General features: G+C 37.7%; 1 protein-coding gene across 1 annotated transcript in view; it reads right to left on the bottom strand.

Annotated features, from left to right (window-relative positions):
• LOC118792948 (syntaxin-binding protein 4-like) overlaps positions 1-12733 on the bottom strand; it is a 40504-nt gene extending 27771 nt beyond the window's left edge. The window contains exons 1-2 of the mRNA XM_036550830.1: positions 12669-12733; positions 1540-1613 (exon numbers count right to left, since the gene is read on the bottom strand). Of these exons, the coding sequence (XP_036406723.1) occupies positions 1540-1613; positions 12669-12733 (139 nt within the window). The remainder of the gene's footprint in view (positions 1-1539; positions 1614-12668) is intronic.
• Between the last annotated feature and the right edge of the window lie 1200 nt (positions 12734-13933).

Below are 13933 nucleotides of genomic sequence, written 5' to 3'. Positions count from 1 at the left end.
CTCTTAGTTCTATTCCCTGTATAAATTAGGATGGTGGTTATAAAACAAGAAAACGTATTAAAAGACCATATATAAAGAGAAAAAGAACAGAGATATTTAGACCATTGTATAATATCAGCCATTGAAAAATTCATACTCCAAAGACTATACTGACAACATGAGTACAACTTTGACGGTATCATCTACAGCCCAATGTGTATGATATAGTGCTGCCACTCCCAAGTGGAGGCTGGGTTCTTGAATTAGCATGAGGTTGATGAATCCACATTTGGTCAGAATGCCAGTTTATAGCCAGTTGGGGTTGGGGTTAAGTTCAGATCAAACCATGCTAAACCTCCAAGAAAAACATGTTGACTTGCATGACACAGAACATAAGACAAGAAGTGGAAAGTATATAACTGTACAGACAATAGACAAAGCCAATTGACCAATGGTCTACACAACTTCATTGGCTAGCATTGCTAATACCCTATTCCCACATGCTAAAGAAACTAACCAACAACAACAGATGTTACCAACACAATAAACACCTGTGTGTTCTACAACCTGAGGAGTCTGAAGAAGAACAGTTAACAATAGACAAATTGTCCTTACTGTTGTCAGCTAGTGTCAGTTATTGCTTTAAGAAAACTGGAAGATAATTTGAATGTTGGAATATGGTCTATCATTAACAACAGGCAGTTATGGAGATAAAATATTTGACAGTCTGAATAAATCATGAGCTAAGCAGAAATATTTCAAACATTTCACGTTTAAATTTGTGTAAATCTGCTCTTCCCTCCCTAAATGTGACTCTGCTGCTGATAGCTCTGTAGCTCAGTTCTCAAAAAAAATATCATGCATTTCACCTGATATGCTGGCATGCATCTTTATTGTGTTTCCACACACTAATAAATGGGGATAGACAAAGGACACAACCCAGATGCATACCAGAAGTGACCAGAACTTTTGCATACAATATTGGACCCATTAAAAATTCTCTCAACAATGGCTAATTGAAGTGAAGAGAAGACTTGACTGCATTGACTACATTGACCGCATAAAATCAAAACTGTGGTTGAAAAGCTTGTGTTTTGCAAAGGTACTTGATCTTCATTACATTTTTACTGGTAATATTCTTTTTTGATTTTTACTGGGTTAGATTCTGATGCAGTATATGGACAATATCTGTGATTTTAAAAGTAACAGCACCTACACTGTCAAGCAGGTTTTCTCTCTTATGTTAAAATATAAGCCCCTTTACATATACTTTAATCCTCCCAGTGAACAGAGCAGAGCTTTCTTTTTGCCTCCGGCTAAACTGATGTTACCAGGCAGACAGCCTCCATTGACTGAGACTAACGTCTGCATGTGAATTACCATATGAAATTTAAGTGCTTATCAGTTCAATATTAAAGCAATAATTTGGGTGTCCAATGAATCTAAAACATCATATTCAAGGTCAGAATACAATAATTTGTCTGTGCATTGAGCACACATTGTCACATTGAAACAATCCTATGAAAATATGAAGAGTACCTTATACCTAAGAGTACTTACCTAATCCATTCTCACAGTCAGTAAATTCCATGGAATGTACAGCTCGATCTACTCCATATGGACCCATTAGTGTCCTTCGTGCCATATAGGAGAGGGAAGAAAACAGTTATGCATTATAACTTTTGTACTTTCTCCAGCTTTGCAGCCAAGCCATTAGATTTTAATGGCAACTTTTTCAAATTAAAACATTTGTGAGTACTGTAGGGTGGATTTACAGTAAATATCTTACTATAATCATGATATCAAACAACAAAAAGCCAATAAGGATTGTCTTATGGCTGTAAGATCCAACGACACAATTTTAAGACACATGATTATGTTTATTGCCTCAATATAGAAACATATTTAAGGAGTATTCATTGATCTGGCACTTATTTTGACTACTATGTAATGCTAGTGACTGATGATCATATCATGGACAGCTGATCAGCCAGTACCAAAATAAAAACAAACACATAGCTGGGCTAAAATTAAAATGGACTCCATCACAGCTCACAGTCTCTGTCCACAGACAATTTTATGCAGCATAATGAAGATTAACCCAAGAAGCTGTAGGTAGTAAAGGTCAAAATATGGTTCATCAAATAATCCTTAAAGGTGGTTTGTGGATTATAAATAAACTGAAAGCATACAGCAATTTTCAAAAAAAGTATAATTTATGCACATATATTTCTCATAATCTTACACTGTGGAGAGGTAAAGCAACACAGAGATGTCCTGCAAGTCAGAAAATTATATTTGGACTCAATGTTTCATGTATGGATGTATGTATGGATTCCTGCTGGCAGCTGCTAAAAAACATTAAAATTTGTATTACTTTACACATCTTCAGGCCAAGTTTAATACTGCTTGATAAAATACTGTGTAACAAATTCAGTTGGGAAAGATGAGGTCTGTGCCAGTTCAAACATAGAATATTGTGAAGGGAAATTACACACGCTTTGGAAAAATGCACCTTTCTTGGAAATGTCAATCAAATAGACCCTGTCATTAAATGACATTAATATTAGTGTCACATTTCATGGAAGACATGGCTAACTACTGTTACTTAGACATTCAAAGCCCTCCTTAGCCTTTGAATGAACTGAATGAAAGAATGACAGCTTTATGTTTCAGAGTAACAGACATGTGTGACATCCATTCATTGTCTCATAGGTTTTCTGTGTACGAAAGGGCTCACTCTTTTCAATGTTGCTTTCTTCTCACTGCAAACTCAAGTCAGCATGTTTACACTGCATGCTACATATAGGAAGTCACATACAGCTGGTAAAAGATTAACAGACGGCTGTGCTACACTGTAACGTTTAAGTTATTAAGAAGGAATTAGGCTGTATATGGAGTACACTTTTCAGGTATTTCAACACAGTCAATGCCTAGTGTAGTCAATGCTCATGCTCAGTCAGTGCCAGGCCAAATTCAGTTTTTGATTAGACAGCACTAACCACACATTCTTACTACAACACGCGTGAGCATGCACGTATTGTGTTGTAAAACATGTAAAAGTTAAATGCAATTAAACAAATTTAAATATACATTAAAGACAGACAATGGAGTAAGGGCCAACATCCAAGAAGACAATTGTACGGTATACCACCCTAGACTGTTCACGTTCTTCAAAGAGTCGACAGCCTGCTGCATTCTCCCTCTCCAACTCAATCCAATTATGATAATACTTTTTCTAAATAAGATCCCATCGAGCTACTATTTAAAACAATAAGCTATTCATATATTCAAACAAGTTACACATTTTGGCTTCAGACCATATGACTGAGTGTTTTGGGCAGAAAACAGCCTTACTGGCTCAATTAAAATGTGAATCTTAAATGGTGAGACGGAACGTGCTTATTTCATACAACATTTCTAGCCTGTAAACGCTGCATATTTTAGTCAGTTACACAATGCTGTGTCATATATCTCAAATGTAAACATTTTTGTATTGAGACCTCAAATTCTCAAATTCTCGATGTCGATCTCTTTCCACACACCTTCCTATACACTTCCCGTAATGGCTAGCTAAAAAAAAACCGTGTCACTTCAAGGAGTTTTACATTTATTTGAATCTATACAGCATGCTGACAAAAACCGAGAAAACAAGAGTAACAAAAACATCTGTCGGGTACAAATACACCCAAATCAACAAATTCCCACAGTACGAGGGGACTAGGTACTTTGCGAAGGAAAAGCTCATTAGTTTACATCTAAACATGCGAAAGAGAAGGCACGATAAAAAAGAAAACGAATGAAAATGATAACATAGCAAGGACGCTAGGACCCACTCATGTCATGAAAACCCCAGCTGCTCTCCGAACGAGCGCAAAAAGCTGCACATAATGAACGCAGCGCACAACGCATTTTGCACAACCAACAGTTTAAGAAATTAAACCCATTCGCCTACATACTCAATTAAACTGGTCCCCTGCGTTCTCCAATTACCTGCTTATGATGACGGCTCCTTTATACATAACAGAAAACGTAGGCATTTTGAAATCACTTCCAGTATAAGACCACGGTCACAGACTTCCCATTCCCTGCTGCTTCAGCACCACGCTCGCTCCCTCGCCACCGAGGACCACATGATCCGATTGCTCTCTAATGCAACTCCCAGTTAACAGCTCACCCTGAACCAGACTTTGTGGGAACTCAACTTTAAGAGATTGCTCTATGGTAACACAACTGGGGGTGGGGGTGGGGGGGAGTAGACAGAAACCAGACATAATTTTAAGAGGATACAAGTACTGTGTTCATTACTACATACAGTATTTCAATAGTGTTCATTCATTATGAAGGTTCCCAGCGCTGAATTTGCTTCAAGACGTCTATCAGTTAATTATATTCTATTAAATATTCCAAATGTTAACAATGAATTTGCATAAGGTACATAATAGAAATGAAGTTTGAGCTAAGCAAAACAAGTTTGAAATAATATTGAAAAAATAATGAAAGCTAAACCCAATTAGACAATAACAGAGCCGTCTCATTGATGGCTAGTGTTCCTATCCCAAATAGACAGCAATCTGAGCAATAGTGAGGGCTCAGATTAGCGAACTGCTGTTGAACTTTTGAACCACTGTTGCATTTAGTTATTGTGCCTTAAGTGTGTGGAACAGAGAAGCAAAAGCACTATGTTTAATTACAATTAATTACAATTTTTAATAAACAAGAATTAATGTTGCCAGTCCCAGAGGTGCTATATCAAACCGGGACAGTCTGAGAAATGCATTCAACATGTAAGTTGTGTGTTGTCAAATGTAAATGTGAGGGTATTATTTTTTGCAAAATAAGGTGAATGTGTGAATAGAATTATGTATATATAAGATGCATAAACACAGAATAAACTGTGATCTTCACTCACATAGTTTTGCGTCCCACGCTTCATTCATGTCCTAACCTCTGGATGGCACCACTCCCACAATTTGTCCAACACTATGCCAACCATCATGCTGAAATAGACTGACTGCTAACTGAACATAACCTTGCTCCAATTTACATTTGGTCAATTTCTCTTGGAATGTCTATGTGCTCATAGTTCTGCCCTATGATTATAATTCTATTTTAATGTATTGTGTATAACAGAGTATCTAAGAGGCAGAAGAAAATAATTATATATTTACAAAAAAAAAAAACCTAATATGAATAAGTGAGTCAAACCAAAATAACTGTGTTCAATATTATCAGTCATTACCTGAGATTGCTCTTTCAGCAAAATAATATTGTGCAATGCTGGGTTATACCAAAGGCTGCATAACAAAATTTATTTTCCTCAACTGTGGTGCAGTGACAGTGCCATCTCATTACTGCCTGATCTGAAGTAAGCATGTACAATACTTATGTTATCGGATACTTTTCTACTCCTCTACTATTCTCCCCAGCAGAATCTGTTCTCATAAACTTTTAGTTAACAGCAGATACAAATTAGGTATTGACATGTTTCCAGGGGGTTAAAACAGGAAAATATTTTAAATGAAACTATCACTCTGTGCAGTACTCCAACATACTCATCGCCCAATGAAAAATACATTAAATTGCCACGAAGCTCATGACAGTCAAGCACGATTACCATCAGTCTCTTGGAAGCTTCCAATTTTAGAACTGGTGATGTCAACTGCCTGTTAAAACCTGTTAACATAATAACACATCCAGTAAATAGTTTTACAATAGCCTCAACAGAGCAGGACTGACACATCTGCTTATGTACTGTCACATACAGTTTTTACACATTAATTAAACTGGACATTCCTTGTCACAGTTTACATCAATGTACTGTGAGCCCTAAGAATAATAAAATGGAACCACAAGATGGGCAATCTGTGGCAAGGAGCTTGATTAAATTTCAAATGAAATTTGCACTCTTTCTTTTTGCCTCTTTAATAAAACTGACACGGCAGGTTACTGAATTAAAAGTTACTGTTATCATTAGCATCATAGTGAATTAATTTATTTATTTGCACTCGTGTAAATAGGAAATTAAAAAACATACGCAAAAGTCTGACCTTTTGAAATAAAAAGTCATACTAATCCTGTTTAACAAATAGGTTCTGTTTCTTCACCAGGACTACTAGTTGTTTCATTGTTTCTGGCTGACCTCCTGTGATAACACTGCTGGCTGCCAAGTCCCATATACTGGCTCTTGACCAAAGGTTTTCTCTGCTCTCTTAACACCTTATCAGGATCACTCAGACTCAATCGCTCCTAAACTCTTAGTTGGAGATTATTATAATATTATTATGGGACTTAACAATCAAATCAGCTATGCCATCCTGATCCATTCAGTACTAAGGTCTTTACTACAATTCAGCACTTGACCTTAGAGTAAGTGAGTGACTGTTTTGGACAAGGTGGTGATGTGCCAAGCCCAGATGGAAGATTCAATTCAACATTTCTGCAGTGAGGAGGGCAGTCTTTGACTGCAAAGAAGGCCACATGTACATTAGGTATAAATATACATTACATATTAGGTGTCATTTCCTCTGGATAAGAATGCTTGCTAAGTCAACGTAATATAAAATGTAATGCATATTATGTAAAACATCTGCATGACTTGTAATGACAGAGGAGAAAGCAATAAGGGAATGTTGAGTATTAACGCTTTGCATTTAACATTTTTGAAATAATGTTTAGACTGTTACAAAAGATAACAAGAATTTGTCTGCGGGTGAGTGAATCAGGTCCTAAAGTGGGTCAGCAAAAAAGAGAACAATCAATGCAGAAAATGATTTCATGCTTTCCAAAGTTTAAATTGCAACTAATAGACACTGAGTTGGTCCTGTTGATTTTCTACATACAGAAAAGACATTTACACACATATTATTACATGATTTATTTGTTTAGCTGATGGTGTGTTTAGAAAAACTGTAATACAGAACAAAAAATTTAAATTTGAACTTTTGTATAGAACAAAATTATTGCTGATGAGATTAAAATGTACTGTCAGGCTAAATTGTGCATACTGCTCTTCACCTTATTAAGGAAAACACCCACATTGGTGTTTTCAGTGTTACAAATCAAAAATACACACACTGACAAATCAGCACATTTTGACTGAAAACTGTCTTCAGTATTCAATCTACAAATCTTCAGACCAAAAAATTGTGTCTTTGAGGAGTGTATGAAGAAAAACACCAGACACACGCGTGCACACGCACACACACATACACACACACTCACACACACACACACACACACACATACACATGCAATCAAAATTCTTTTCTTTCATCCAGCTGCCATGGCAACCACCATTTGCATCAGACCATTAATCACCAAATCTGCACAGTGGGTTGTTATCAGATTATGGGATAATCCAGAGTACACTGAGATACACTGAGAGCAATTCTCTGATGGGGCTGGTACCCATTCCCTCTTCCCTCTCCTCTGCTGGGGGGAACCCATGAGATGAACCCCCTGCTCGCTGACTGAAGTGGGAGAGGGGGACAGCTCATGTGATGTGATCTGCCTCAAGACCTAAAATGGGGTAACCTGAGTTTCTGGAAGCAGTAGGAAAACAGATGCCTGTCTGCCCTCTGGAGGCAGCAGAGAGCAGATGAGATATGACAGGTAAACAAGAAGCTAAACAAACACGCAGTAAAAACACAAATAACCAAATAAAAACCAAATAACAGTCAAATCCAGACTTCCTGTTCCATTACATTTCCATTCAACCTGCCATAGTACAAAAAAAACATTACAGTCTTCATCACCTCCATACAGACATACTCCTACATACTCATACATATTTTCTTTTCACATCTTGTCCCACAGATGACTGCACTAATATGCAGAGTGCTCACTGTCTCAGTGTAGCCAGGTAGCCAGGTAGCAACTAATTCAAATCTGAGAAACAAATGAACGTCTGGACACCTGTCAATACATTCATCAAAAAGCTTCAACTGACAATCAAAACACGTTTCTGGGCAAGAATCAGTTGATTGCTTGGAAAATGTGAATGTCTCCCTTGGGACCATGGTCAGCAGCATACAGTGCTGTGGGGGGTTGTTGGGAGTGAGAAAATCGAAACCAGTAAAGCTATAATTTTGCAGAAAATCTATCTGATCAAAGCAGAGGAAGAATCAGCAAAAAACCTCCAAAATGAAATCATGCATTCACTAACAGACAGCACATTACTTACACACTCTTACACAGTATGTTAATCTCACTAATTTCACTGAACAAAATGATATTGTTCGTGCTGCAAGACATGTGGGTAAGAAGGTAAGTGTAAATCCAAAGAGGACTATTAGAAATCTCCAAAGCAAACTGGCATCTTCAGCATACAAAGTGTCACAAAGTACCATTCAATGTCACTTGTATGAATATAACATTCATAGCTAGATGGCAAGGAGGAATCCTCTTCTTATGGGAAACCACAAAATATAGGCAATATAAATTTTCCAAACCAAATATGAATAACAATTAGAAGCATGTCTTACGGTCAGACTAAATGAAAATTCAGTTATTTGGACATGCTCATTAGCATTTTGTTTGGTATAAAAGGGTGAAGCTTATGTTGAGAGAAGACGCACATCCACATCCATGGGTCCTAGAGCCCTTAGGATAGACGGAGCCATGAAGTCCAGCACATACCAGGATATTTTCACCAAAAACTGTTCCCTTTTCCAAAAAGCTCAGACTTGGCTGAAAATGGACTTCCCAGCATAATAATGATTCAAAACATTCATCCAAATCTACTAACAAAATAATGAACTGACCAAAAGAAATGTTATAAACTGGCCGTGTTCAAGCCTCAATCCAATCAAACATTTGTGGTTAGAATTCCACAAGGCAGTTCACCAATGAAGCACCTGATCTGAAGAACCTAGAAAAATTGTGCTTGGAGGAGTGGTCAAGAATTCAGAAAGACCAGACCACATAAAACACTGCAGGAAGTGTCTTGTCAGTGTAATCCATGGGAGATGAGGCATTTCTCCTTCCTGTTCATTGTCTCCAAAAGTCACGTTGCGTTAGAAATACCACTGCATTTCCCCAATCACTTTTTTATACTATTGCTCATTTAATGCCTTGTATTTACTTTGCTGTGGTGTCCTTCTGATAAGCCTTGTGATTTCAACTCTAGTATCACATGATTTCCTCCCCTTGCAAATATTGCATTAGTGATTGTAATTATTTGATTAAGGACCTAAGCATGTAATGATGCTAAAAAGAACTGTCTAATTAACAACCACCACTTCCATAGCCTCCAACTTCTAGTGGGAGGCTGGCATATTAGCATATCTTTTCCAGGCATGTGGCAGCAATGAATGTCATACTAGATGGATTTGCTAAAATATTATCCAACAAATCTAATTTCACTTTTGCAAATGTTGCTGAATTATACCAAATACAAAAAGGAAAAAAATTAAACTAGGACATCCCTCTATGACTTCCGATGACGGTAGGAAGTGATCATACTTATAATTCCGTGATACACATGTAACAGAAATGTGTCTGTAGGAATGTTAAAGAGCAAGTGCAATAGCTTCTGTTATGCAATCTATGTGCAAAGAAATCTGCACCTCTGTTTATGTTCTCAGTCATCATCTGTCTTTTATTGTTTTTCTTTCTTCTTTTAAGAAAATCCATCATTTGAATTCTTGTTACAGGTCAGAGATTAAAGTTGCAAATGTCTTGTTAAACATACATATATTTCAGTGATGAAAATGTAATCAGAGCCTGACCCCTTGGCTGTGAGAACCATGATGTGGCATACACTAATCCACTTTCATTACAGATTTGATTGCTAAGGCACTGATTTATCTAGCACAGAGAGCTTGTTTTTCATCAAATAAAAGAATTCACTTCACTGCACACAACACAGCGAAAAAAAGAGGATTGACTGGAAAAACAATGCATCATGGGAAAAGCAATATTACTGTGAGAGTGTACATGATCACAAAACTTACAGAAGTCAAACCAAAATAGTATTGTCTCAATAACTAATAACAATGGTGGAATATAGAACTAATATTGTAGTGAGCACATGAACAGCAAGAAACAAGGGATCCACTGTAGTGATGTGATGTAAGCCTTAATAATAAGAGATGCTTTGGTGAAAAGGACTCAACCCTGAGGCTATCTAGTGAGCATTATGTGGACAGCAGTCAGAATGTGCAATTAAATATCAGCAGCTGTTCTCTTCCCAACCTGGACCTCTCACTTTATTAGGGAAAGCAAAACAAAACAGCTCCATCTCAGGCTCTCAATGACAACATGTTAACACTTCTCTCTTTGATTCTTGGGATTATGTAAGGCATGTGATAGGTGATGCAAGTTTTTAAAACAAGCACATGACAATAATAAAGATGATGACTGCATTTGTTCCTTAATTATTCTTTCTCAATACTTGGTTGCTTTCTTCTGACCTTATCCTATTGTCCACACAGTAGTCTAAATTTAGAGAGCCACCAGGCAATGCCACCTCCGACTGCACACAGTATTACCTTCTTGAAACAACTGACTTAATCTCATTTCACTAAATATTACATGATGATGAGCTGCCCTTTACAGAAAGGATTGTTGCAATTCATCAATGGAATATAAACTGGAGAAGAGTGTGTTCCACGTGACATGATTTGTGTGACAGGTGTAGAGCTCTCACTCGAACACAACAACGAAGGAAGTGCCCGAGTGGCTGGCTAAGGATGACGTGCCGCCTTACCTTTGGCGGTTCGGGAACAAAATTCATTAAACATTACTGCTTTTAATACATCTAACTCCAAATTTTGTAATTGTTAACTAATTTTAATTTAGTTTAAAAATTTTAATTTAGTAACCGAATCACTCAAATGCCTCTCCACTAATCGCTATGACAAAATGCTTATATATGCAACCCAGGGACTGTAGCCTCTGGTCTTGCATAATGTTGCTCTATACGGGTTGCAGTCTCTCACAGAGATGTGCACACATGCCTGTGGCCTGAGCTCGGCCTAAAATGGCGCTAGTTGTATAGGCGAGGGACTATTGGAGTATACCAATAGCATAATGATTCTATAAGCACGTAAATAGCAGTTATCTTACCATACAGTGATCAGCTGCAGCAAGTAAGACAGACGATGAGCATCGAGTTACAATAAATGAATTTATTTGTTACAATGCATGATCCTCCAGTCCTGTCCTGATCCTGTCCACTTTTGCACCACATGTTACAATCTCTATTATGAACCCTTCGTTCCTCCCTGCTACACATACATCATTGACATGCGTGTGAAATTAGCTTTCAAATGACACCAAATTTGCACATGAGAATGACCATATTCAATACTTTTGACAAGAGATTAACAGAGTCCTGAGTGTGGCTGTGCTGTAGGTTGCCTGGCAGCAGACAGAGTCCAGAATCCACCATGCAGCTTCCCTTAGTGTGACCTGCTGGCCAGAGATAAGGGTTGGACTACCGCTACCCCCCGGTTGAGTTGTTTAATAGTCACATTTGGTGGGTGTTGCATGGTACCTGAGGTATCCAGATAACTATTTCACCCTGCTGACCACCTGCAAGCCCAGAGGAGAACACTTGCATTCCTTTGGGGGGTTTTGCAGGACATGTGGTCCTGTAAATTGCCCAGCACAGGCAACAACACACATTGTGTAACAGGCAAACATGATGCAAAGTCTCTGCTTTTTAGTATTAACTACCAATAAAAAACAAAGCAAACAAACCAAAAACATAATGCTGATTTTAATTTTATTTTACCGTGGTGGTGCTTGTTCTACAAGACACAAATGACTCAGTATTCTTACTTTCACACCTTTCCTTTCGGAGAGTATAATAACCAAGATGCTAAGTATGAAATTCAATGTCCAATACTGAGACAGGTATAAATTTCATTACTTTAGGGAAAGGCTTTTACTGTATCATTCTTAATTCGATACAGATGAAAAACTAGGAATATTCCTTCATACAACCCAAATTAAGCATGTTGTACTTCAATAGTCAGGAATAACTACTAACTCTCTAAATTACTCATTACCAAGACACATCTGAAAAAAAAATCATGTTTACTTTTGCAAGTAATTCAAGCAACCAGAGGCAACATCTGTACATGGTGCTCAGATAAATAGTACTCTGTGAAGCAATTCAAAAATGTATTGACTTATACATAGAATATATAAGTTTAGCACGTGAGCATAACCTCACCAATTTTACTTTTTACATCTTGAATCAAAGCCTGATTTTATTTTCAATGCCAAAGCAAGCTGGTCATCTTTCGTCTAACACAATTACATTTGTGCAACGATTTAATTGTAAATGCAAAAGGCAGCATCTTCTTTTACCCTAAATTAAAGTTATACGTTTCTGCAACTAGATATAACAACATCGACATCAGTTTCTGTTACAGAGCCTGCTATATTGGCAAGCAAGAGGTTCCGTTTTGTTGCTGTGCTATGCGTTATTGACTATAAGCACTACAGCATATCAGGAGTGCGAAAAGGCGTCCCAGAACTAAGTGCAGAATAGCCATATGTTAATAATGTCCATACACTTTGTAGATGGACAACAATTAGTTGCCTGTGAAATGTTATCTTAGTCTATGTAAAACAGTGTAGACCTACACGTGTTTAACCATTAAACATAAGCAAGGAAATTCACTTTTCTAAACTTTTCCCCCAAAGTAACATAATACAAGTGCTCTTGTTCTTACCAGTAGATGAGCGAGAGTCCATCAAAACGCTCAAGGTCTCTGCCTCGTGCTTTCAGACAGGACATTGCATCCAAACCAAACGTCAGGTTAAAAATCTTCAGCACACGCTTCGCAGTGTCAGGGATGTCTCGGAGCCCCGTAGAGTCATTTTAAAATGGCATTACTTTGTTTTCGTGTCGGTTCTCAGACGCGCTTCATCATTCGCTGAGTAAGTGTACCTGTCAGCACTCGTTCACAATCAAATTAATAATAAAGAGATTTCAAGATGAGAGTGGAGACGCAGCTACCCTGTTTCTAATCTGTATGACACGTGATGTAATGCTGACCACACAGTCTGTTAAATGAAAACACTGTTACTTCCACAGCGCTCACATCATTTTAACATATTATTTTATTGAGATCTGTGCTGTTTCAGGCATACAAGGGAGAGTGCTTTCTTATACACTAGATGTTAGGATATATCAGACAAGTCCATGAAAGAAACGTTGGCCCTGGGTGTAAGGCGTTGTATTCATGTCTCGCCCAAGATGTGGAAGTAATACGTGAAAATGCCAATCTGTATCCATAATAATTCCCGTCTACCCCAACCGTTACGCAGTGGATTACTATAGTGCCCGTTTTTCCTAATGTCGTACTTGCTATGCCATTTTTTATTAAAGGTCCTGGGTTATGCCAAGTGGAAAATCTACGAACAAATTCTAGTTCGGATACAGATATTATGTATACAGCCAAATTAACTGGTTTATGGAGTAGATTGGTGCTACCCAGTTTTTTTTTTTTTTTTTCGGTTCGGCTATTGGCTGTTGGCTGAATATCTAATCTGTTCTTAACCCTGTGCCTGGTAGGTAGGTTATCTCTGTGTGATTTAACTCGATAAAGAGATTCAACCAAATAGAGCAACATTTCATTTGTCGTTAGTTGTTCAGTAAGCCGCAAAGTAGTGTAGCTACATTAATACGCACGGGAATGGATTTTATATGATATCTCCATAGGTATGATTCTGTAATTAAAGGCTCTGAAATGGCGACCCCACAGGTAAAACACTTTGCATTTATCATCCGAACACATTTAGTCTGCAGACATGAAGTACTACTCCATCTCTGCATCACATAACCACACAAATGTTTTTTTTTCTCTCGCTACATCTGCTAAAGCTAAAAGGCTAGGGTTCTGCCAACAGACAGTAACTGAACAAGCACAGAATCTTGTATCAGACATTATCGCAATAGAGCGTTAAAGCCACTACACTCCCATCATCCCTAGCC

The sequence above is a fragment of the Megalops cyprinoides genome, chromosome 1 (genome assembly GCF_013368585.1).
Source record: "Megalops cyprinoides isolate fMegCyp1 chromosome 1, fMegCyp1.pri, whole genome shotgun sequence".
NCBI classification, from domain to species: domain Eukaryota; kingdom Metazoa; phylum Chordata; class Actinopteri; order Elopiformes; family Megalopidae; genus Megalops; species Megalops cyprinoides.
Note: the sequence above shows the minus strand (reverse complement) of the source record. Positions and strands in the feature narration are given on the sequence as shown.